Consider the following 25,908-nt stretch of genomic DNA (forward strand, 5'->3'; position numbering starts at 1 on the left):
CAGTTAATGAGTATTAACAAGAAATGCGACCGAAACAGAAGAAAAAGGGTTTTTCACCTTTAACTAGCCAAGCAGAATTACCAATAAAAGGATATGTGTAAGTGGTTTAGATGATTCCAATCTGCAGTGGAAAGACTTTTCTTAGAATCTGGTGGTAACCACAACTTAGTGGGGAAAAAAAAATCAGACGTTTACTGCGGCACTTCATCACCACTTGCTTTATTTCTAACGAAGCCTGAAATGAAAATGAGTAGAAGTCATTACCGTAAAATAGCTGATTAGAACCCCATGTGAACTGAGACAGTGAGTTCTGGCCCTGGCTACAAGACCAGGGCATCGTGGGGCCAGCAAAGGCCTGTGGTGACCTGGCGGTGGCTGTGTGTGCACTTTCACTGGGGGACAGGACACTTGGCATCCCCCAGTCTGCACCAGGCAGGCTGGTGTGCCCCTAACCCTTGGGAATCACATGGAGAGCAGTGAGATCACCTTGCCAGAGCAACCACAATCACAGCCATGCTTCATTCTCTGTGTGTGACCCACAGCACGACACGGCTTTGGGGGCAGTCAGGGCTGCAGGAATGTGGCCCTCAGAGCCCAGCAGTGCCAGGGCAGAGCTGTGAGGTGACAGCAGACCCACGTGCAGAGCCTGGCTCACTTGTGGATGTGCAGCCCTGAGAGCAAACACTGTTACAAAACCCCGGCAGAAGGAAAGTTTCTGGCTGGCTCTGGCATGTGAACAAACTGGCTTATTAGGCCACAGGTGCAAAACGGAGAACATGGAGTGAAAGTGAGGATAAAATGGAGAATTCTGGTGCTCTGCAGGTTTTGTGAAATAGGTATCAGGCCATGGAACCTGCCAGATACTGTGGGGGGCTCAGAGACAGGCAGGGTCTGTTTGCTGTGGGCCAAGGGGGGACAGCTGCAGGATTGGCTTTAGGATTGCAATCCAACATTCCACTGCCTGGAGAAAGAAAGGTGGCAGAACATCTCAGGGGGCTCAGTCTGGGCATTACCTCTACTGAGTCAGGCAGGTCCAGCCTGGCTTTCAACTCAGGCTTTTCAACTTTCTGGCCAAGCAGACTCAAAGAAGAAGGGAGATGCATCAATCCCATCTCCTGGCAGCTTCAGGCAAGGAAAGATCACTGTTCCAGCAGGAAGGAAGGGCCCTGATGTCTGCAACCAGTCTTGGACACTGCCACAGCAGATGACAGCTCCAGACTCTATGGATCAGACACCTGTCATGTATTGCTCCCCTTACCTGTATTTGCAGCCACCAGGTAACTTTCTTCCAGCTGGTTCTAAACTGGGTGTATTGCAACACAATTTATATCACACAGTGCTGAGCCCCGCGGCACATGGTGGGGTGCTGACTTAGAAATAAGCTGATAATACAGTCATGGCAACACTACTCACAGAGTCTGAAGAAAGACCTAAATATCCAGCACCAGCAGAAAATGTGTACAGATTAGTTTATCTCTGCACACAATAGAGATAAGACCCCTCCTCTGAAAAAAAATCTTAAGCTCCAGGAAACAGCAGAAAGAATGAAGTTAAGCACAATGTGGTGGATCATGAGACATGCTGCTTGCTGGCATTGATACCTCAGAGTTCATCTGGAAATAATGCCATTAAATCAGGGTGACAGAGTGGCAAAGGACAGTCCAGCCCCAGAGGAGGGGATTTATTCAGTGAGGGGCAGGGGACGTAAGGGAGAGAGGCAGAAAGAAGCACACAGACACTGTTCATGTGGAATGGTAAATTCACAGCTTAAGAACATCAAACAAGTGCAGCTGGTTGGCAAGGCCACGGCAGTTCTGGTGCTTGCTGTCTCTTGGCAATCCAGAGTTTTCATGAGACAACTAAACATGCAGAAATACACGTGGGATGGGGAAAAGTTAAACGTTGGTCTGTACCAGTCAGACGACAATGCAAACTCACACCTTCCAGAAGTATTGTGTGTCAGAACGAACATAACTCCCTGTTGTTCAGAGGCAGCTTCTCTGGTTCACTGACCTTCCTTTTCTTCTCGGGTCCTATTACCTCTTCCTGGCTGAAGGCAAGGTTCATGAGGTTTATCTGTAAGAACCATCAGAAATGGGGATCATTCTCACAGGGCATGCTCCTGCAACATGAGTTAAAAAGTACAGCTTCCAAAAGAGTCATGTGTGTGCCTGGATCCTCTTGGCTTTGCTCAGTGTGATCCTGTTCTCCAGAAAAGCAATTAGGCAAGGAATCAAAACTGGAGTACTGGATGGAGCTGGGAATGTAACAGTTGTGCAAGCAACAGGTTCAGCTTCAGGAACAGGGAATGGATTTGGTGGCAAGGGGACAGGACCCATCTCCCCATTAATGTCAGAAAATAGCAGGAGCAAGGAGATCCTTGAGGAATATAATAGCTCATAGGACATCTGTTTCTCCACAACCTCAGAAAATCATAACATATGGAAAAGAAGGGGCTACTTAGGTGAAATTTGTGACAGGAGAAGACACACAGTCCCTCTGTACATCAGGGAATTCAGTGTGAGCTGGTCAGTCTCAGGCTTCAAAACTACCTGTGAGTCTGTGAAAAATAACTAAGCCAAGCAAACATTTTTCCAAAAGGCTTAGCTTGCCTCTAGAAAGACACAAACCTCTCCCAGAAATACTCTGAGCCTGCAACTCAAGAGGTTAAAAAACACAGATAAATATATGTGAGAATATAAGTGAGTCAACGGAACAGACACTTCAGACAGACCACAGGGAGATGGACAGCCAGGACGACAGCTGAAGTGTTGGCTGTGCCAGGGGACAAACTCACTTATCCTCCTTATCATGTCACATATTTGCATTTCTACAATAATAATCCGGAGCTGCTGAGAGCAATGTGTGCTGTCGCCCACCCAGAAGGGACAGAGCATAGTCTGGCAATGTGGCCTCTCTCACTGGAGCTGAGCTGAGGGGACACACCACAGCACAGAGCTTCTCCAAAACAAAGTTCACTTGGATGACAGCGAGGTGAACGGAGAGGGAAAGGAGTGCTAAGAGAATTCCTGCTCCCAAACAGGAGTACCTCCCTCTAGTGTCACTGCAAGGCACCAGGAAGCCCGGAACTGCAGCAGGGGAAGCACAAGGAGTTAATGAAGAGCTCCGCACACATCCCGGGGATGAGCACAAGGTCTCCAGATTACAAGATGTGGTCATTATAGAATTCCCCGCTCGCGTCATGGGGGAGCTGGCTTTCCATCTGACCTTGGAATGAGGCTTCGGCAATCTCCGCATAGCAATGGGCTTCCTAATGTGTGAAATAGCTCTGATTAGGGATTAACAGCAAAATACTTTGAATCAGCCTCCCTTCGCCTCTCTATCGTGTTTCAATTTGTTTTTCTTCCCTCCTCTTCATTATGAGCCATACAATGTTGCCTCATGCAACATACAATTTCCTTTCCCTAAAAGCAGAGAAAACAAGAGCGTGCCAAAGTGGGCTGGGCCGGCTCTCCCTCACCCTGCACAGCCAGGCTGACAGAGCTTTCCAAGGCTGCCCAAGGTGTGTTTGCTTGAGGACAGAGCCATGTGTTACAGCTCCTCACCTGATATTCAGCTGCTCCAACTGGCATTTTTGGCAGCTATTTACTTTCTCTCCCTCACATAATTTTAACCCGTCTGCTTCCTTTTACTTTTGAAGTGAAGGGCCCAGAGGAGGAAACCCTGCATCCAAACCTCTGCAGTGCTAACACAGCTGCAGGGTTTGTACCCTGTCCTGCTGGCCACACAACAAAGCAGAGACACAATTCCCAGTCTCCCAGCCCCATCACCTGGATGAGGCAGCTCTCCTTCTGTTTTAGCCTAAACCTAGCTAGAGCTGTGCTTTAATTTCCTCTACTGAGGAATAGATCTTCCACAGCCCAGAAAGCTACTCAGTGAAGGTTTTACCCCTTTGCTATTCCTCCAGAATTTCCTGCATGGATGGGATACTTGTAAGGTGGAGAAATAGCCACGATGAGCAGCTGCTTGCACTCCAGCTCCCCCAGTTCTCCTGCCCTTTACCACAGGCAGCACGAGCACCTCACAGGAACCTGAGATGAGGAGTGAAAACATCCAAGGAAGCCATGGAGGGCTCTAGAGAAGCACTATTCACCCATTCAGTGAATCAGATGTCAACAGTGAGAGGTATTTCACTGCAGCCAACGTGTCCTGGCCTGTCCCTGCCCAAGCTCACGTAGGAGCTCGGAGCCAGGAACAGACCCCAAGTCCAACTTCAGCTCCCATCCTTAACCAAACACTCCAGCTTCTTCCCCAGAAACGCTGCTCTAAAGGGGATTAAGTCAGATCCAACATGTGCTTATTTGACTTGAAGCAGAAAGTAAACCTCTTCAACGGTGTGGTGAGAAGCAGGAAATCCCTCCCATTGATTAAACATACAAACAAAGCCTCCAGAAGTTAATTAATTCTAATTTTTCCCATGTACTGGGATGCTTCACTTGAATAACTGATGTCAGAGCTTGGGCTGTGAGAATGTTGCATTTCCTCATACACAACCTCAGCCCCATGAATGAGCCAGGAGCTGTAAAAGCAGGTAGGACAAGGTTCAGCCCCTTGCACCAACATCCCAAAAGGGACCATGCTGACAGGTGGGACAAGCCCAGAGCAGGCAGCAAAGGCAGCAGCAGCTCCAAGACCTCCTGACTCTGAGTCCAAGGCAGAGTTTAGGGTCTGGGTCATATCATGAACACACAGTGAGTGTGAACCTCCTGTTTTACTACATGTAAAAAAGCAGTATTTTGCCACAGGAGTTTTCCAATAGAACTGCAGCTAACTTGTGAATCATACAAGTGTTACTAATTTTTGGCAAAAAAACTCACAGGACAGCTGCGAGTTGTCTGGAGAAGATATCAGGCTAAAAATAGATTAGACTTAGATTAAAGCCTTCCCAAGGCAGACTGGTGGACAAAACAGAGTGAGCAGACCACAGCCACACTGCTATTCTTAGATAGACACAATCAGGACCCAGTTTTGTGCTCTGCAATTTGCAATCCCCAGTGCCCCCACATACTCTGGCAAAAAATTCCCAGCACAAATTGAAGAAAATTTACAGCTCTCCTGACATGTGCTTTGCTTCCCAAGGCATCCTATGCAGAACAGCTAAAATTGCACAAGAGCATTCAGCTGTGTCCCTCTTTGTCCCTGGCCTGCCCCATGCTGGGGTTTGGCACTTGGCAGATTTTATGTCCTCAGAAGAGTTCCCTTTGTCCAGGACATGGAGGGTTTTGTTTGGTACCTTGTAACTATCCCCACAAATTCACAAGAACATGAATGTCAAAAGAAGTGCAGTTCCATCGAGCAAGCTGGAAGAATAAGGGCTGAGATACAAGACTGAGCTGCTGAAATAGGGCAGAGTGACCCTCAGGTGTCAGGACAACACAGTTTGTGCAGAGGACTCTCGTCATCAGGGATGTTAATCAGAGTGACCCGAGGCATCCTGTGATTTCAGCTGATTTTTACCACTGACTCAACAGCACAGCAAACTCTTGTCACTTCGAAGAAATCAACCTGGTGACTCTTCAGACTGGTCCCCTAAGACCTAATTCCTGCCTGCTCCCTGACAGCTGGCTGCTCCGTAGCACAGCAAATCCCAGGGTCACAGGACACATCATGGTGGCGGTGGAAGGACGAGGGGAGATGGACACCAACTGAAAGCACAGAATCACAGATTCCCAGAACAGTTTGTGTTGGAAGGGATCTTAGAGCTCATCTCATTCCACTCCCCTGCCATGAGCAGGGACACTTTCTACCAGCCCAGGTTGCTCCACGCCCCATCTAACCTGGCCTTGAGCAGTTCCAGGGAAATACAAGAAATCCATTTAAACATAAGAACATTTTTTAATTTTTTTACTGTGAGGGCAACCAAGTAGTGGTGAAAGTCAGCCAGGGAGGTTGTAGAGCCTCCTTCCTTGCAGATATTCACCACCTGAGAGGACAAGGTCCTGAGGAATGCTCTCCCTTTCCCTGTGTTCTGAGCAGGTTTGTTGGCCCTGCTGATCCCCAGCTGGCCGTGCTGACCCTGGTGACTGTGCAGGGGTGGCTAAAGCCCAGCACTGGCTCCCATCAGTTTCCAGTGCCATGGCCACACTGACAACAGTGGAATCCCTCCTGATTTCCATCTGTACAGGAGGATCACGCTGGTTACTGTGAAAGCCAACTTACACAGGTGGACCAATGAGAGACCCCCAGTGTGGTGCTGCTGTGGAAAGCTGCCACGTTTTTGTGCCCAGGAAACCACGTCAACACATCACTGACTATCACCAGTCCTCTTCCTTTTCCTCAGCTCTTGATAAAACCTTTGTCATTCAGTCAACTCTTTCATCTCACGCCCCATTCTGCACCTTGTGTATCTTGTTGCTTTTAAAGGATTAATGAACAGATCTTTCCAGAGTACAAAAAACAATGCTTCAAAAATTTCTGTTAGAAGACAAAATTACCAATACCTCTCTTGCTAATCTCCTCCAGGGCCCTCAATCACACTGTCCACTTCTGTGATGGACATTCTCATTGCTGGATCACAATCACTTCCCAGAATCCTGATTCCAACTCTGTAACTGAGGGGAGAAAGACAATGGCCACTCTTTCTGCCTATGAGGCTGCTACCCAGCAGCCCCTCATGGGACATTAGATGTGTCCAACATTAATGTATGTGGGTTTCTCCAGAGGGTCTGGCTGCTAGAATGCACGGCATGAACACATGGAATGGCAGCCAGCACGGAAGCGCCACATCTTCCTGCAGATGTCCCTGTGGGAGCTGCCAGGGAATCTGAGGGTGCAAGGGTTAAATCTCCCTGGATCTGTGGGGTGACAGGCCTCACCTCTGCATGCAGAGATCACTAGGAAACTGTTTCCTGCACACTAGACAGGGATAACTCATGGAAGGGATGAATGGCCCCAAGATACAGCTAAGGATCTGACATGAACTGAGAGAAGCCAGGAATTTCCTGACCTCCCTGTCTCACTCCTTCCAACATGGCCTGAGCTCACAGGAAGGAGAGGCGAGCTCATCTCTGAATCTTTTTCTCTTCATTGCTTGGGTCTGTGTAGCTTCAGCTGGTTTGGAGGAGAAAATGTTCTGGGAACTTCTCATCAGATACACTCTCTTGATAGACGGACAGAGATAAACCTTGGTGCTTTTTTCTCCTCTGTGAAAGTTCAAGATAATGACATTGCCACAAAAAAATGTTTTCCTATTGCTCTACACATGGCAGGTTTCATCCTTCAACTGCCTTCTGTCATGGCACTTCTGAACGTAGTTTGCCTGGGAAAAATCAGACAACAAAGGTCTTGATCTCCAAGCTGTTGTTCTGCAGTTGAACACACTTGTGCTGACCTTCACTGCCAGAAAGAAGCCGTGCACAAGACTGCAGCTCAGCAGGGCACAGGAGCTCTGGAATGGTTTGGGCTGGAAGAGATCTTAAAGCTCATCTCACTCCACCCCCTGCCATGGGCAGGAACAATTTCCACTGTCCCAGGCTGCCCCAATCAACCCGGCCTTGGGCACTGCCAGGTATCCAGGGGCAGCCACAGCTGCTCTGGGCACCCTGTGCCAGGGCCTCCCCAGCCTCACAGGGAGAAATTTCTCTCCAGTATCCCATCTAGTCCTCTGCAGTGGTAAGCTATTGCCCCTTGTCCTGTCCCTCCAGGCCCTTACTCCAAGTGCCTCTCCAGCTCTCTTGGAGTCCCAATGGGCACTGGAAGGGGCTCTGAGGTCTCTATCAGGGTAACTGACACTGATCCCTGGCACACTAGGCAGGTATTACTGCATCATGCATGAAAGTCTGTGTCCACACAGTCCCTCGGCCATGTGCTGTTTCTCCAGGTATCCAAGTCTTCTGCACAAGGAGCAGCAGCTGGAGGCCAGACAGCCTGTCCTCTGAGGCCTAAAGCAGCCCTGATTCACAACACTTAGGTATGAACCTCTCCCCAGACATCTCAGTTGCAGACAGCTCCCATCAGGAGAGCTGATCCACATGGCAGGAGCCTGCCTACAGCAGGCAGTGAATCCCAGAGCAGAACCCCTGAGCCATCACTGGTCCCACTGGGATGCCCACACAATGCCAAGTGTCAACACGCTCCCTCATGTCCCACAGCAGTCTACAAGCAGGGCCAGCCCAGCAGCAGGAGCAGTGTCTGGCAGCAGCTGATGAAGCCAGAAACTTGGGAGGCAGAGCTGCCTGGTGCTGTGCTGATCCAGCCACTCCATTCCCAGCTCAGGGCGAGCCAGGGCTCCCTGCACGGCTGCCTCGCTGTGCACTGAGCCTGTGCTCCAAGGACCACCCCAGAACTTCAGCCCACAGCTTCCTGATGGGAGATAAATGCCTGCAGAGGCGTTCACATGGTCAGATTTTACTCATCTTCTAGTTCTGTTTCATTCCAAACTCATTCCACTGCAACGTGTTTGCTTACATGAAGACAAAGCTGACCAAAATCAATTTTCAGGACAAGGATGTTGAAGGATAGAAGAGTTTTCTGAAGAACTCAGAAGTTACCCCAAGTTAAGTGCAGGATCTCATTCTCATCAACAAATTTCTAGAAGTTATACTAATGGGCAGCAATTTTCTATTTCCCCCAACTCTTCACAGCTCCTAAAATGCCAGTGGAAAGAAGGAAGATGCACAAAGATAGCACAGGAGGACAAACCCTTGGCTGATGCAATCAGAAGGCTCCTGAAGCCAGGACAGGTGAGCTAATTTACATGCTGGTGCCTAACTCTGGATGATTAAGTGCAGAGATGCTCTGCTGGGAAAGGGCAATCTCTCATTTGATCAAAAGGATCATCAATCATGAGATGGCAGATAAGAAGCCAGTGGAGTACATGAATATTTTCCCCCAGTCTGCAAAGCCCTCTGGCAGAGACTCTCTGTGACCACTCCTAAAGGCCAGCTCCAGTTCTCACTGGGCAGGAAGAGCTGCTTCTCTTTTGGCAGATCCACGTCCTTTCGCCTCTCCCATGTCCATTAGACAAAAATAAGCCTCTAATGCTTTCATTCCTGGTTTTCCTGAAGAGCTCTAGGTCAGCAAGATAATAACCAATAAACTCAATTCCAGTTTTTATTTTTGGTAACCAAGCCATCAGAACGATTCACTCCAGCTGAAGAGCAGAAAATGTGCTCGCCCACATTTGCAAAAGCAACTTGTGACTGTGGGTAACGGTTTCGAACTCACAACTTCTTGCATATCAAATCCTTGTGCAGACAGCAATTTTCTGTGACACTCCAAATTGTTCTGGTTAGTTTGGAAGATTTTGGCATTCCCACCCCAACCCAAGAGCTGGAAAACACTACAAATAGTGTCTGGATGGCAACAAGGTGTTCACATTCACAGCTCACCAGGTCTGCTCCTCCCCATCTCACCTACACCTGACCCTATCAGACAACACCTAACTCAGGCTCCTACCCCAGCTTCTCCTCATTTCTTAGGACAAACTTCACCCACCAGCTTGGCTTTCTGATTCACATGGAATTCACAATGGTCATTTGTTTTAACCACTTCCTTCAGAAAAGAAGGGAAAGTCCCTCTCATATGGAAAAAAGTGTCAAATTTTTATTAGTACAGGCTTTACAGTGATGATTCTAACTACTGGCTTGACTTTGTTTTTCCCTAAACTGGGTGAAATATTAGCCAGTTTCTATGGTTTTAAAAATAGCATCAAAGAATACATTAAGTAAAGAATCTCCCAGGGCTTGGGATTTTTTTTTAAGTCTTTGGAAGCACATGATGGATAAAGTGATTATTCCATTTTTCAGCAACTAACGCCGTTTCCACCACCTTCAGACACTCTCACTCCTGCTACCGAATTCTAATGAAATGCACATGCTGAGAGAGGTGTCTGGTGCTGTGCTGGCCGTGGTGACAGCCCCAAAAGAAGGTCAGAGCATGAATCAGTGGGGCAACCATGAGCTGCAAACAAAAAAGGCTCCTGTTCTCATAGAATAAACAATGATCAGAAGGAAAGCGGAGGATGTGACACGAAAAAAAAATGTGGTTAAACTTTGAAAAATACCAGCCTAGGCACACAAGTTCACTCCTAAGATCCAGAGTCAAGGCAAATACCTCGCAGATGCCTTTACAATGACAGGGTGAGTTGCAGTCTGCAGTTGCTGTCTGGTTTAGAGATCCCGGGATTCCTTTCAACAGAGGCAGGGAAAATTTTAGTGGCAATTTCCTACTCTCATTAACTTATCCTGACCATTCAAGCTCACATGATTCTCAGCTAATTTGAATGTGAGGAGAATGGAGTGGCAGTATTCAGAGATTTGCCATGTCACTGAACAAACCTCTGCTCATGCCCATGAGTTTGGGCTCTGATGGTGACTCAGGGTTTGGCTGGCCAGCCTTCAGGGTGGGATTAATTTTTTACTTATCTAAAACAACCTACCTGGTCTATCCTAATTCTTTGTGTTGCCCCAACAACCATCAAAAAAGAGATCAGTACCTCCAGGGGATAATTCTTTCTACCCCGGAGGGGGAACCAAAAAGGGAGAGGATTCATTAGGTACCTGTGACTCACATGTAAAGAAAGTCTGGGAGCAAGAGGGGAGAGGTGAAGACCATATTAGGCAAAAAATACATCCTTCAAACCTAAAATAGGGTAGTGATTTCAGACCCTTAATCCAAAACCACCCACAGGTAAACAAGCCTGGCTGGGACAGAGATAGGCTCTGTGTGTGTTACTCAGAGGTACCAACTCCAGAAAACAGAACCAAATTCTGGTACTGGGCAGAGGAAATAAAGTGATTGTGGAAAGCTTCTTCCCAAAGCTTCCAGTTCATGTTTACATGCCTCTGCTACTCTGTAGCCTCTATGCATTGTGATCCTGCAGAGTAAATCCACTAATGTTAGTGAATTTTGTGTTGTCTTTGATGATGCAACGACCCATGGCAGTGAATTCCCCTGTGCCTGGAGTATCTCAGAACCACTAACGCTTCCTTACCTCCTGACACGCCCTTGAGTAAGGCATCCTCTCTGTCTCCTTGATTCCTCTCTTCTTCTTGCTACCTGCAACTCAAACAGCAAAGCAAAACTAGCTATAAAGTGCTTAATTAAAAAAAAAAAATCTGGAAGCTTGACTAAAGCACTGAGACAGAAATCCCATGAAATTGTGTAAGCTTGGCTCTCAGACACTGCCAGCAGTGGCAGTTTATTCCTAGAAAGAGAGATTTCAGCATGAAGTGTCATCTGAACATCTGCTTGCAGCAGCTCTATCAATTATAATCTCTCTTTTAACCTGGATCTAAGAAAACAAAACTTATGTCTAGACATGCCCAAAGTGTGAGGTGTGCGGGAAAGGAGGGGACATCTCCCCTGGTTAATATTTATTAACCTTTCAGACAGTTTCAATAAAATTTGAGGGGGTGTCCAAAGTGCCTCAGTGTCATGAGATGAGGCAACTATTTAGAGTAGGAGGATCCTGTAAAAATCCCCAGAGCAACAAAAATGGCAGGATGAGTTAATTCTTTCTTAGTCATCGGGGAATCTGCAGGAGAAAGACCTGCAAAGGTGATTTCACAGGCAGGGAAGCTGCTTTATCCTACTGCCTGGCAATCCCAGGAATGCTATTTACCATTTTGTCACTAGATGGTATTGTTCCACAGGCTATATCCCAGAGCCTCGAAGGTCAAACAGCATGGTATAGCACAGGCTGGGTTGATTAAAGGCACAGAAAAGGCTTTTTTTCTCATGTATTTTCATGCATGTTTTCCCACATGGAAGTTATTAGCAAAAGTCAAACTGTAACAGCTAAAGGAAAAGAGCTTTGTTGAACATGGAGATAATGTAACTCAGTTTTGATGATCTGGGCATTTCCTCCATATCTCAAAAAAACCCTGCTGAGATAAAGAGTTGCAAAGATACTGATACAAAATCAAATGTTTCTGTTAACAAACCAATCATAATCAACGAGCCCTTTGTTACAGTTCAGTCTGACCTGACACAAAATTCAAACAGCCTGACAAACTCTGCTCATCCAAAAGCTAAATATTAGAGAATCACAGAATCATGGAATGGGTTGGGTGGGAAGGGATCTTAAAACCAATCCAGTTCCACCCTTGCCATAGGCAGGGACACTTTCCACTGTCCCAGGCTGCCCCAAGCCCCAGTGTCCAACCTGACCTTGGGCACTGCCAGGGATCCAGGGGCAGCCACAGCTGCTCTGGGCACCCTAATAACCTACTGTTATTAACAGCACTGAAAGATTTACCTTTATCTTCAAGGCAAAAAGAAGATGCTTCTGTTTTCCTACCTGGATGGGTGTCACTTTTGTCCCCTTCATGCTCATTTGAATCTGCTCTGACAGGGCAAGGGTGATTCTATAAAGCAAATGATGTTTTGTCTTAATAACATAACCTAAAAAATACACCGAGGTGGTAATTGCATAAGGAAAATGTTTCTTTTAAGGAGGTTTTTGCTAGATAAATTCTATTCTTCTGGTGAGAATCAAATAGAGCTATTTCTATACCTTTGTGCACTCCTCCTCCTCCTCATCTTCCTCACAGTCCAGCCCTTGGTGGGAGATCTCAGTAGGGCCATTCTTCTGGATCAGGGTGCTGTCAGCCTTCTTAACCCTCTTCTTCTCAGTTGTCACTCTGACTTTCATGAGGTGGAAATCAGTGGAGACTGAGCCCACTTTCAGGTTGATGGGATCCCCAGCAAACAAGAGGTCACCAGGGCAGCCATCTTCCTTGAAGCCAGGGGGCTGGTAATCCTTGGGAGTGACTGCACAGAGAGAGGGAACCCCCTGAGGTCAGGGAAACCAAACTCCATCTCTCCTCAGTCTGATTTAGAAAGAGCAGTTATGAACCAGCTTTGAGTACCATCAGCTACTAAAAATATTCCAGGCTTTTTTTTTTCTTTTCTTTTTTTTTTTTTTTTTAAGGAGGAAGGGACAGAATGCAATGGGTAAAATGGGCTGAGCAAATGTTATCAGGGAGCTGAAAGAAAAAAATACTTTAGGATGCTGAGATACCATTAAAGTGCTGGAGCAAAACCTGACATTGCTTGTTCCTTAAGGAAACAAACTAAAAAAAAACCCTCAAAAACCCAGAGAAGAAGGATTTTCCCCTTTCACATCATGTAGCTGCTCTTCTTATATGGATTTCAAACCTTTCCTAAAAACACCTGCCATCCCTGCATCAGAAAGATTTATTGTGTTACACCATTTCTCAGTGCAATCAGCCAACAGCTTCTCCCATCTCACCTTTTCTATGCTTTATTTTATTCACAGGGCTCACACTCATTACAGAGACTGATGGAATTCCTCCCCAAGGCACACACTGCTCTTCACCTACCATGGTTGTAGTAGAGGAGTTTCATGCTCAGGGTGATGTCATTGGGCAGTGGCCCCAGGTCCTGCATGAGCAGGTACAGGGTCCTGAGCAGGAGCCTGCTGGCCTGTTTGACATCCTTGCTGCACAGCCCAGCCACAAACTCCCTGTGGTTGCTGCAATCGGAAGAAGAATAATGGATTTGTTATCCTCAGTCATGAATATTCACGATCCAATTACACACACAGAGCACCCACTGACTTGTCTGAAACCACCAGTGACAAAGCTACAATGTCTTTATGTAATTTCCAGATAAACAGGGAAGTGAAACAGGCTCCAGGGATGGGGTGGCATCCGCAGAACACCCGCTCCAAACTCAGAGGCCTGGCATTTACATTTGAACAGACTTTGGAGCTGGGGCAACCATTATACAAATGTCATGACTCACTTGTTTGAACATGATTAAATTGGATCAAAGGACCATAAAACAAGTGCCTTTCACCTAAGCAATTTCAGGAATGAGAGGAATGACTTGAGGATCCATCTACAGCCGATTCATCACAGGGGCTATTTTCAAGTCCATTCTGCAGTTTTTGAAGAGAAGTGAATTGCATGTTCTCACTCAATTCCATGTAAGAAAAAGCAGCTCAGAGGCACATTTTTCAGCAGTGACAAAGGGGCATTCCCCTCACCTCCTTCACCCATCCAAATGTCAGCTGGCTGCTCCAAGCCAGCAGTCCAGACAGAGACCCATGGGTGACATGAGTGGGATGAATGGCACTCTAGAGGAGTTTGTTTCTCTTTGATTAAAACTGAGGTAGATGAGATGAGCAACTCGGAGCAGTCAGCCAACTTCAGACAGAGCAGATGAATCACTGTGTGACTAAGGGACCTGAACTTCCCTAACTTTCAATGAGAAGGGGTCATAAAGATGTGTAGCTCCTTCATTACGTCTTTGGAAGACCCCTGACACTATGCGTAGGCTGCAGGGTGCCTAACACAATCACCCCAAATTGCATCAAAAGCAGTAAAAAAAGTAACCCAAGAATATCCCAGAGTGAAACTGACTGACTAACCCTCAGAAAGGAACAAATTAAGAGCAATTCTCCCCTCCAGCTGAACTTCTTTGGGTAATGCAAATGGGGTGGCTGTGGAATAGCTTGACTTCCCAAGGTATGGAATCACAGCATTATTTAGGTTGAAAAGACCTCTAAGATCATGAAGTCCAAATTCTGTGGAATTAGATGTGCACTGTGGTCCTTGATTAAATCCTGCATGTTCAGAAATGTACAGTGAGAGGAAAATGCTGGCAGTGCCTAAGGTGGAATATCCATTACCATTACAAACTGTGGGATTAACAGATCAGAAATGGCAAAATTAAAAGTTCATAAGAAAAAAGAAATGAGACGTCCATAGGAATTAACAGATCAGGCACTGCTTCAATATGGGAATAACACTGAGAATTTGATGCAGGAGGGAGTCAAAAAGCAGAAGATAAGGAACTGAACGGAAAATGCTGGCAGTGCCTAAGGTGGAATATCCATTACCATTACAAACTGTGGGATTAGCAGATCAGAAATTAAAAGTTCATAAGAAAAAAGAAATGAGATGTCCATAGGAATAAACAGATCAAGCACTGCTTCAATATGGGAATAACACTGAGAATTTGATGCAGGAGGGAGTCAAAAAGCAGAAGATAAGGAACTGAACCTTGGAAGGAGTGGGATCTGTGGCAAGGAATTCCTGCAAAATCCATTTAAAATAAGGCATGGACCATTTAGGAGAAAGTCTCCCCTTACCCCTTGGATGTGATGCTGCAGTCCCACAAAACCTCTCTCCCTGAGTGATTAACTCTGAGTTTGCACAGGGCAGCTGCTGCAGGTGTAAAAGGCAGTGTTATCAGCTGAAGCAGCTGATAGCAAAGGGGACACAACTCCCTGATCTGTGCCAGAACTCTGGATTACTAAAGACTGCAGGGGCACGCATGAGCCTGCCACAGCACTGCCAATCCCCACAAAAACAGGGCCCAGGAATCCAGGGCCACAGGCTCTGGAGCCTCAGAGCACATTCAAACACGACAGGAAGATGGCTTGGCCTCTCCCTGGCTGGCACAAAGGACACCCAAGCTCCATGTGGGGACTGTCCTTATTTCTAGGAATTAATGAGTAAGGCTGATTAAAACCCCAAAGTACTCAAGGACTATCCATTATCCTTCAAATCCCAGATCTCCTCTTCCTCTCAGTGTGAGGACAATGGACAGCAACTTTGAAGCAGAAATGGAGGGCAAAGGCAAAAAGTCATTCCAGAGATAATTCAGATTTGCCCAAAAGAAAATAATTTTGCCTTATGGTTAAAAATTATTTGGAGGTATTTAGAGAAAGAGCAGCTAAGGGCACACTCTAGGAGTGGTGGGAGGAGCTTCCTGAGGAACACACAAGACAGCAGAGCTCTCTTGCTGCCCAGGCAGGTTCCAAGATCCATCTTTCACCAATGCCAACTGCAGAACAAAGTAAAAACAGGTTAATTACTTTTCTTTGCTTTGGTTATAGCAAATGGCCTTTGATAGCATTTATTTGAAGCTGCACTGGATTATGGCCTACTAAACACAGCTTTAAATATCTAACAGAGAGTATCAAAAAGAGACAAAAACCTGCTACTTCCTGCCTACATGTTCTGCACCATCAGCTCAGGCACCCTAAGTGAAAGTTCTCTCAGGTCACCCACGCAGGGCTGCTCAAGCAGAACGCACGTATGCAAATGCTCAAGGGAAAAAATCCTGGGCACAGGATCATGGTGAAAGGGCTCAGACCTGAGCAAGCCTCATCTGAAAGCACAAGGCTGCCTGGTGGAAGTGCAAGAACACTTGTTGTTAGCTGAGACAGCAGCAAGCTCAACAACTGGGCTGGTTTTTGCACGGCCTCCCTGGTGAGGCACCACTTCTGTCAGCTGTCCTTGGCTTAGGTGTACTCTGAGGGCCTCGTGGTGCCCTGAAAGAGCATTTCAGCTCATCCTCCCAGCAGTTCATACCCTGTAAGGTGAATACCCTCAGCTCTGATGGTATTTACAGCTGCTTAATGGCTTGGACCTGCTCAAACCACAGAACCACAGGATGGTTTGGGTTGGAATGACCTTAAAGCTCATGTTGCTCCCCACCCTGCCATCTGCACAGACACCTTCCACTAAACCAGATTCCTCCATCCAGCCTTGCTTTGGACACTTTCAGGGATAGGGAGTCCACAACCTCTCTGGGCAATCATAAAGTGCAAATTCTTAATGCTTCAAGAGCACAGTTTTTAGTGTAACCCTGAGAAATCAACCCAAATCCTTACCTGCTGATGTCCATCTGGGGCACCTTGTTTTTGTACTTGAATTTGAATTGATACATTTCAGTGACTGTCTAGAGATGCAACAAGAGAGAGAAGCAGAAATTGATCACTTTGCGAAACAAGACGTGTCCTGAGCTTGGAGAGTCCTTTCACACTCTCTGCCAGAGCACAGAATTAATCTGACATGCTGACAATTTTAACTCTATTATTGTTTGCACAAGCTTTGGCAAATTCTCTTAGCAGCCACATCTTACCTAGCACTGAAAGAATCACAACAAAATTACAAACTTCCTGCCTCCTCCTTCCACTTCCTCTGTGGGCCTGGCTCTCCACCTTCAGTCTCTAGCAAAGCTCCAGGGCTGGCCAATCCTCCCAGTGTCCCTTGCTAAAGGAAAATTGGGAAGCTGCACGGGTGACCAGTGCCACATGAAAGCCTGGCTCCGTGCTCTGTATGGGGACAAGGGCCTGGAGGACTCTTCCCACAGGGAAATCCAAACAATATTGCATGGGAAATAGCTGAACTTCACTGGTCTCCGACTCTTTATGAGGTAGACAAAAATAGTGGATGATTTTCCATTTAAAAGAATTAAGAGAATAAAACAATTAGGAAGAGCAGACAGCTTCCCCCCAAGAGAAAGGGTCTATTGTACACCAATTCCATGCCTATAATTCACTTTTTCCGGAGACAATGAGGTCGATTAGTAGGAGCTCAGCTGAGCTCTTAACTCTGAGCTTTCCCTGCAAATCCCAACCTTGGCATGGCTCAGCTCCTGCTCTGTCCCCAGACTCCGAGGTGTCATACAGCAGAACTGGAACCAGGTTCAGATGCAAAGAGTCTGAAGCTGTTCTCTATCTCCAGCCTGGATGCAGACCCTCACTCCGGGATCACACCCCCCAGGTGAAACCAAACAGAAACACAACAGGGAACACCAGAGGGCCAGGACAGGCACTACCCAACACATCCAGGTCTGAAGGGATTCCTGACTTCTGTCCTACACCTCTCTGCATGACAAACCAGCTCTTTTCATCAGGGCTGTTAAAAAGGTGGTTTGCAAATGAGTAATGTTGAATTCCCCATTTTTTCTCTTTGGGAAAAGAAAACAAGACTGTGAACATGCCCATTAGTTGTCTGCTAACATCCCTGCCTGAGGCCCTGGTGGGCCCTCAGCCGGGTGTTTGATCACAGCGCAGCTCACTGAGCTGGCACTCTGGACTGAAGGCACAGGAACAGAAATGGGTCACCAAGGAGCTATGTCAGGGTAGGACTTAAGCCTCCACTCCACTCTGAATACAAATGTACTCACCCATGCCTTCAGCTGCCTCAAAGATTAATTAAGACTCTTTCTTACCTCGGGATTGGTGTAAATCTGTTACAAGAAAGCACAGTGAGGACATTCTTGGGACAACTTGAACCAGTGACTAACAAGGATTTTTCAGTTTACAGCAGAGACTGTGCTATCTTTAGTGTGGGATCAGAGAAAGGAATGGCTGGGAAAGAGCCTTCCTCTATCTGCAGTCAATGCTTACCACTTCAAAGACAGGTAGAAGACACTCATGTGTGCAATACTGGAGGAATGAGGTTAATTCCCATTCCAGCCCTCACAGGCAGCTATTCATGCCTGGGATTTAACTGCTCAGATGATGCACAGAGTAGATGGTGAGCAAAGCTCCTGGTGCTTTGCAGGGGGCTGGGGCCAACACTGCCTATGGAACCACCCGCGTGTGGTTTCTCCAGGATCAGATTAATGAGGAGGACCCTTCTGCACGGGGAAATGGAGAGGACACGGCAGCTGCCATGATAGGAATCACTCTCAGAGTTTAAAGAGACACATAAGGTCCTCAGTCAGAAGTCTGACATGCTGAGAAAAACATTCCCGTGCAGCCTTGAACTCTACATTTACTGTATCTAAGAAAGGTCACAGCTCTATTAAAAATCACACACATTTTGGCTTCTCCTTAAAAAAGGCACAAATGGATTGACACAACCTTGACTCTGTATTTCTTTCAAGCAGGGGAGGAGAGAAAAAACATTTTGTATTCATTTACTTACTGCAAGGACAGCCACGTGTAGCTAAAAGAGAAAACCAAAACAAAACACAAAATCAACATCTAACCTTTGTGGGCAAGGAAAACCAAGTCCTATCAAACCCCGACTGCCTACACAGGGAGAAGGAATAGATACACTCAACAAACCAGGAGTTAAAACCCTTTTTGCATATTCTTCCCAGCACAGCATCAGCAACACCTAGTGGCCAGTTTGCCTGGCTTGACAGAGTTTCCCAAAAACAACTCCATGCTCAGTAATCCCCCTTGGGACTCCTTCAAACAAATCCCCAAATACTGGTTTAAAACTCTTCACAAGACCACCCATCCCTACTGAAGGTTAATATTTGCTTTCTGCTAGGAAATTCCCCAAAGGTATTTAATTTATGCTCTATCGAGGAATTGCACATGGGACTGCCCTTAAAAACAATCTTATAACATGCATTAAATCCCTCTGTTTTTCCTTAATCCTTGTCAGACAATTAATCTATGTCTCTCATAAATAAAAAAGAGCTAAATAACTCCTGGAGCTGTCAGCAAGCACTAAACTGTGCTCACAACACCGTTAATTGTGCACACTGACAGTTGTACTGATGTCTGAGGAACACTCAGATCGTCAGTGTCAGAACCACCAGTGCTCCACCTGGTCTGGAGGGGCTGGGCTGGTGAACAGTGCTGACACAGGGCACAGCAACCGGTGCTTTTTCCTGTGCAGGGCAGTGTTTATGTGAGAATCAGCAAGGAATATGAGCACTTGCTAGCTGGTTTTGTCCTGGAAACAGTTACATACCTTATGTGGTGAATTAAGGGGGAAAAAAAGGGATAAATTCTGAGCCTGAGAGAAAAGCCAGAAGGGTTAGAGAACATGAGATAAAAGGGAAAGATTAGGGAAAAGGAGATGAAGGAAGCAGAAGCACAGAACCTCTCTCAAGAAAACAAAAACAGGCAGGAGATCCAGATCTCAGCTCTGCCTGGCAGGATGTCCATCAGATGTAAGAGAAAACACAAATGCAGAGCACAGAATTAAGGAAAATCCATTGCAGGCTGCAAATTAGTTCCCACACCATGGACAGGAGAGCCCAGAGAAACTGGACAGGATTTGAGCTCAAGGCATAAAATCCCAAATCTCATAATCAGGGCAGGGTCTTTCCCCTGTCCCACAGCTGTAAAGGTGGTTGTGGGCATCAAAGATCCCAACAGAAACACAGCAGGAATGGAAGGATAGTTTTGTCCTTACTTTATGAAGAAATAGGACACTAATAAAAAGTGAAAAAAACACTTACATACTGCTTCTCCAAAGCATCAAAACAACCTTGAATCCTGCCAGGGAAATAAAACCAAAACACGTTAATACTAACCAGCAATATTTATCTTCTGATCTGTAAACATACTCATTAGATGTGAGTTAAAGGGCATTTTTTCTGGCATTAGGTCAACACAGCCAAGAACATTTGGGACTCATGAAGTCCTTTTCAGGTCAGTCCCGAAGGCAGCATTCTCCTTTCTGCATCTGTGCTCTGTTTATACCTCTGGGGCATTATCCTGTCAGCCCAGACCCTGCTTCAATCCTGACAAAGACAAGGATTGGAGACCAAAGGCTGGCTCTGAGTGTGTCCCTGCTCAGTGCTCTGTTCCAGCTCCCCAGCCAGAGCTTTGATGGCTCTTTTCCCATCAGCCTTGTACAGAGCTCAGCTCAATCTGAACATGTCTGGTCTTGTAAATCTTTGTTATCTGATGCAGAGTTTGCAGCAATGGATTTTCTCAAAGTAGTAAATATTATTTGAAGCATCAATGGCCAGATATTTACTCTTGGAGTCAAAGGATGTGCACCAAGGTATCTCCCTAGCACATCAGGGACAGTTTTTCTGCTTGTTGGGAACACGCCAACTGTGAAATCCATCCTGAAGCAAACTGTGGGGTTCTTAGAGAGGGAGATAAAATATAGTACATACTGAAAAACAAGTGCAAGAATTCCTATCAAAGTGAAACTAGAAAAAACTAAACACAGCATAAAGGATCTCATGACAGTCTTTACGCTCTCTTTGCACCTCCGTTGCCACATGTGCTCTGGGGCCTGACCATGACCTCACTGCAGCCAGCACTTCCACAGACCTTGAACTCACATGATCTCTGTCACTAATTCTGTCCTGCTTCCACAGGGGCCAAGCACCCCCAGCTGCAGTGGGAGCTCCCCTGGCACCAGGGCATCATGTTTTGCAGTTCAGGAAGAAGAAGAATGCAGGAGCAGATGTCTCCTACTCAGCAAAATTTTGTCTTGGTTTCGCTGTTACTCACTTACCACTTGACTATCTGCAATGATCCCAGACAGCTTTTATCTTCTCGGAGAATTTTTAGACAGAGGTCTGCAAAACCAGATTTAGCACATAGTTACAATCCTTATCACAATTCTTGGGCAAACACTGAAACTAAGCCAGTCCATCCTCCCTTTTTTGGACAAAAGCTTTATCTGAATGTCCTTCCTGAGCGGAAATGTTGGGTTTCCACCAAGTCCCAGGTGGGCTGACACAAGCTTATTGCTGGGTTTGCAAATGTCAGAGCTTTCCTCAGAAGGCCTGGGCTCTCTCAGACAAAGGGATGGAGTTACAGCTTTATTACAGAACACCAGCAGCTTCCTCCTCTCCTCCCTCCTTTTCTCCACTCCATCCTCAACCATTCCCTAACACCTTCCCTTCTGCATTAAGACCTCACTAATATCCATGTGATGTCCCAACAACTGTGCTTAAAATAAACTTTCTGTGAAGCTTTTCCACACAGCTCCTTCAACCTGTGCTTCCAGGCACTCAGAATGGCAGGTGTCCCACAGGCAGTAATAACACCTTAGGATTCAACCAAGGGATCCTTGAAGATGTGAGCAGCCCAGATGTTAACACCCCTCACCAAAGAGGCACTAGACAGACCTGACATTTGACCAGTGGCTTTTTAGGGTTAGGGTATCAAGAACCAATTTGGGATTTCTGTGCCTTCAACCAAATCTACAAAGTACATGTGAACATGTTTCAGGGTAACTAATGCCACAAGGGACAACACAGAAAAGGACTGGAATGCAGGGAGACATTTCACACTTTGAATGATCATAAAGATGTTCATGAATGAAAGCATCACTAATTCTTGGGATTATGTGACATGGATTTGGTTCTGAAAGCTCTTTTTTTTTTCCTTAAAAAGTTCTGATTCCCAAAGCACATATGAGATAGCTTTCATAGAAATAAACCCCAAATCCCAACAATGAAACTGTTTTACACTGAAGGAGGGATGATTTAGATTAGATGTGACTCAGGTTTTTATAATGAGGGTGGTAAAACACCGGCACAGGTTGCCCACAGAGAAGGTGGATGCTCCATTCCTGGAAATATTCAAGGTCAGGTTGGATGGGGCTTGGAGCAACCTCTTCTACTGGAAGGTGTCCCTGCCCATGGCAGAGGGTTGGACTTCATGGTTTTTAAAAGGTCCCATCCAACCCAAACCATTCCACAATTCTATGAAAATGGACAAATCTAATTTCAGCCTCCCAATAAAAACTAAAAACCTCATGGGTTCAAAGATCCAAAAGAAAATAAAACATTCTAATAAGAGTAAATTTTTAAAACTTTCTGTGTTTTAAGTGACTCTCCTGGCTCTGAGACCTGATTAATGGGGCTGGCAATGCCAAGGAATTACTCTAAACCAAGAGGAACACCAACAGAGAAGCCAGGAGCTCAAGGCTGTCTTCCATGCCCTCTATCAGAAATTCTGTCTGCACCCAGACTCGAGAAGATTTGAGAATTTGTAGCCAACCCCCACCCGAAGTGAAGTCACACACATGTGCAGCCAGAAGATAACACGTAAGGCAGATTATATGCAAAATGCAGATCACAGGTAAAATGGAGTGAGCAGGAAGGAGCCCTCAGCACAAACTGCAGGTGTTACCATCCAGATAGCGAGTGCCATAGGAGCTCTCTGGGAACAGCCCCCTCATGTAGGTTATGCAGGACACAGAGATGGCCAGGAGCCTTTTCACCAGCACCAGGGACTGCTGCTCCGTGGTGATGCTCTCAGGGAACAGCACTGCTTCCTGGAAAAGCAGGGCCAGAAATAGCACCTTCTTAAGTGTAACACAGATTATATTTAGAAACAAGTTTCAGCAGGTGGGAAGAGGGTAACTTAGGAATATAAAATGAAATTTGAAGGTTTCTCTGGTGTTTAAGCTAGGCAGGGAAGACTCGAGTGTGAGGTGGGTGGATTAAATGATTTAAGGGCAGAGATCAATAGATCTGACATCATTACCCAGATGCAGAGTGCACTGGTAGGATGTGCCTTCCCCTTTATCACATTCCCACCCCCTCCACAGCACCAATGCTGGCACTCAGCAGACAGCCTCCCCTAAAAAAAGGTGTGCAGTTTTAATTGTGGAGTCACACAAGCCCAGGCCTGGTGTGGCAACCACTGCTGTACCAAAGGTTGCTCTTTTGAGCTCTGCCAGCAGCCTGAGTTGCCAACAGAGTGATTTTAACTCCAAGCAGTAAAACAGCACCTGGAGCTACAGTAAATACACACTGTGTGATGCCAACACGAACAATGCAGTGGACACTGCACTAAATTTAGTTCTTCTATTACTTTACTGCTGCTCTTCCTGCTAATAAAGCTCTGTGCACACCTAATGAGCCTACATTTATTGAGTCAAATCATGCCAGAGCCCCACACTGCCTCTCACTGAATTAGAATTAATCCAACTAAGAACAGTGCAGACAACAGAAAGGCTTTCCCCTCCACAGGCACAGGGTGCTAGATCCCAACTGAGAGCTAAGATGGTCTGCACCACCACATTTTAATTTTTTACCTTAGGGGGCTTTTTCTTTTGCTTGAGTAGCTGCTGAGCAGCCATCCTGTGTTTCAAAGACCTGCCTTCCACCTGTAACTAAACCCTGAAAAATAAAGAAGGCATGAGACACGTAGAAAACACAGTTACTGCTATTTCTCATCTATATTAAAGTAAGAATGAAATTCCTCAGAATTTGAAAGCTAATTGCCAGGAAGGACAAGGTAAAGCAAAGCAAACCAAGGGTGCCCCATGGCACTGAGCCTGCAGAGCATGAAACCTGCTCACTGGTAAACAATCAATAGTATTTGAAATTCAGGGCCACAACTGCACCTGGTGTCAGTTGGTGCCACTTCAGAATGCATTTCTCATATTCCAAACCACAAATGTTAATTCCTACAACCATTGGAAAGTGTGAAGGGGGAATGTGAAAGAACTGGAGGTCTGCCAATAGCAGTTAATATCTTAGCAAGGGTAAGCAGGAAACGTGCTAACATCGGTCTTGGCCAGAATAAGGGAATGATTCTTCTGGGATACCTTGAAAGGTACAAAAAAAAAAAAAAAAAAAAAAAAAAAAAGGAAGAAAAAAGGAGAGTCCCAATCGTTTCAGTTAGACAAGCCTGGATTGAAAAGGAAAATACACATTTTACCAGAATGGAGAGCTGATTGATACAGGCAATAACACTGGATATTCCATGTTTCACTTGAGTGAGGTGCTTGATTTAGCACCATCTGACAATCCTGATTAAAAACTTCCATTAGCTGGAATTAACAAGGCCTGCGTTAACTGGTTTGAAAAATGACTTGCTGGGAGATCTCCACATCTCGTTGGAAATGGGGGATGTTAATGAAAGGAAACACCACAAACAGGTCCCAGAGGGATGCTGCCGTGTCCACAGCCGCTCGACTTCCCCAGTAACAAATAAAGTAATGGCACAAACACGGGGAGCTGATTTAACTCCTGACCTAATGCAGCCTTTTATTAACTCAGCTGATCAAACCTTGTTCTGCATTTGCACCTTTTGTGCTTCTTTTTTTTTTCCTGTGGAAGCCTCATTTCCATTTGTTGGCAGTCATTAAGACATGTAGATCGAACACGGTGACAGCTTTTATGCTAAATTTAGCGCTTCATTTAGTAATGAGGACAGATTACAGCTATAAAAGTATATTTAAACAAATACACACCTGCAAAATTTTTAACGTGTTAAATATTTTAGCAAAGTAGCTTTTTTTTTTTTTACCCAGGCACTCTGAGCAGGACTGGAATGCAATCAAAGCAGACAAAGGTGTTGTAATTACAACGTGAGGTTATTAACTAAATAAAGCTGATTTAGGTGAGGCAAAGATGTAAGAAAACATGTTTTATAAACCATACAACATTTATATTGATTTTCTGAGGAGGAAACATCACCCAGACCAAGCTGACCCATTACTATTCAGGTAAAAGGTACAAGATTTTGGCATCAGTGTCTCACCAGGGCTGGAAGGACAGAAGTTGCCTGGAACTCCAACACTCCCCCACTCTGCAGCCACCTTATCACTGAATATCAGCAAATTAATACTGAAAGGAAAAAGACACCCTCAGGAACCCGCTGCTCCCCAGCACCCTCAACCCTGCCCTCCTCACTCTGCTCCTTGTGCCTGATGTTGGAAAGGTGAGGCACCACAGCCTTTAAAAAACACCCATGAGTCCAAAGATGTGTTTTACTCATTTTTTGGAGAGTTTCCTGAGGGATTTTATGAGCGGAAGCCCAGGCCCGGCCGGGGTGCACACGGGGCCGGGTGCTGCCCCTCACACAGCTGCACCGGGAGGAAGCCCTGAGGCCGAGGGGGCGGCGGGGCTGAGGCGCGGGAGCCCCGAGGGAGCCCCGAGGGAGCCCCGAGGGAGCCCTGAGGCGCGGGGGAAGCCCCAGAAGCGGAGAGGAGCTCCCGTGGGGAGCAGGAGCGGCTCCCCGAGGTGCCTGGGGTCCCTGAGGTGCGCGGAGCTCCCCTGAGGCGCTGGGAAGCGCTGTGAGGCGCGGGCGCACCTCATGAGGCCCTGAGGGGTCCCTCAGCTCCGGGCACCCTGAGGAGCCCCTGAAGGACAGTGAGGGGGTTTTTTTGGGGCACGGGAGACCCTAGGGGGCTGAGGGCACCCGGAGAGCACGGCCTCGGCCCGCCCCAGTCCGCCGGGGCGGTTCCCCTACCTGCACCGCCCAGCCCGGCTCCGCGGGCTCCTTTGGCCGCCGGACCCCCGGGCGTGGGCGGTGCTGAGGGCGGGAGGAGGCGGGGGCGGCCAACCCTTGAGGCGGAGGCTTGTCCCTGCCCTGCACCTGCTCCTGTTCCGGGCTTGTCGCCTCTGCCTGCTCGCCTGGCTGTGCCTGCCCTTGCTCTGCCCCCGCATCTGTCCCTGTCCCTTGCTCTGCCCCCGTATCTGTCCCTGTTCCTGCCCTGTCTCTGT

The 25,908-nt window shown here is 46.6% G+C and overlaps 1 protein-coding gene across 1 annotated transcript; it reads right to left on the bottom strand.

Moving 5' to 3' along the window:
• Nucleotides 1–269: 269 nt before the first annotated feature.
• HORMAD2 (HORMA domain containing 2) lies at nucleotides 270–25,704 on the bottom strand. Its single transcript, XM_039726155.1, has 15 exons — nucleotides 25,655–25,704; nucleotides 24,944–25,029; nucleotides 23,490–23,574; nucleotides 22,580–22,724; nucleotides 20,952–21,015; nucleotides 19,936–19,972; nucleotides 19,443–19,487; nucleotides 18,660–18,680; nucleotides 17,959–17,976; nucleotides 16,613–16,680; nucleotides 13,308–13,459; nucleotides 12,479–12,735; nucleotides 12,263–12,329; nucleotides 10,955–11,019; nucleotides 270–2,076 (listed from the first exon to the last, which is right to left on the bottom strand). Exons 3-15 carry the CDS (start codon nucleotides 23,532–23,534, stop codon nucleotides 1,960–1,962), a joined length of 1,101 nt encoding a protein of 366 aa, XP_039582089.1. The 5' UTR covers nucleotides 23,535–23,574; nucleotides 24,944–25,029; nucleotides 25,655–25,704; the 3' UTR covers nucleotides 270–1,959.
• Nucleotides 25,705–25,908: the final 204 nt, after the last annotated feature.

This window comes from Passer montanus, unplaced genomic scaffold, assembly GCF_014805655.1.
Source record: "Passer montanus isolate IOZ18808 unplaced genomic scaffold, ASM1480565v1 scaffold57, whole genome shotgun sequence".
NCBI classification, from domain to species: Eukaryota; Metazoa; Chordata; class Aves; order Passeriformes; family Passeridae; genus Passer; species Passer montanus.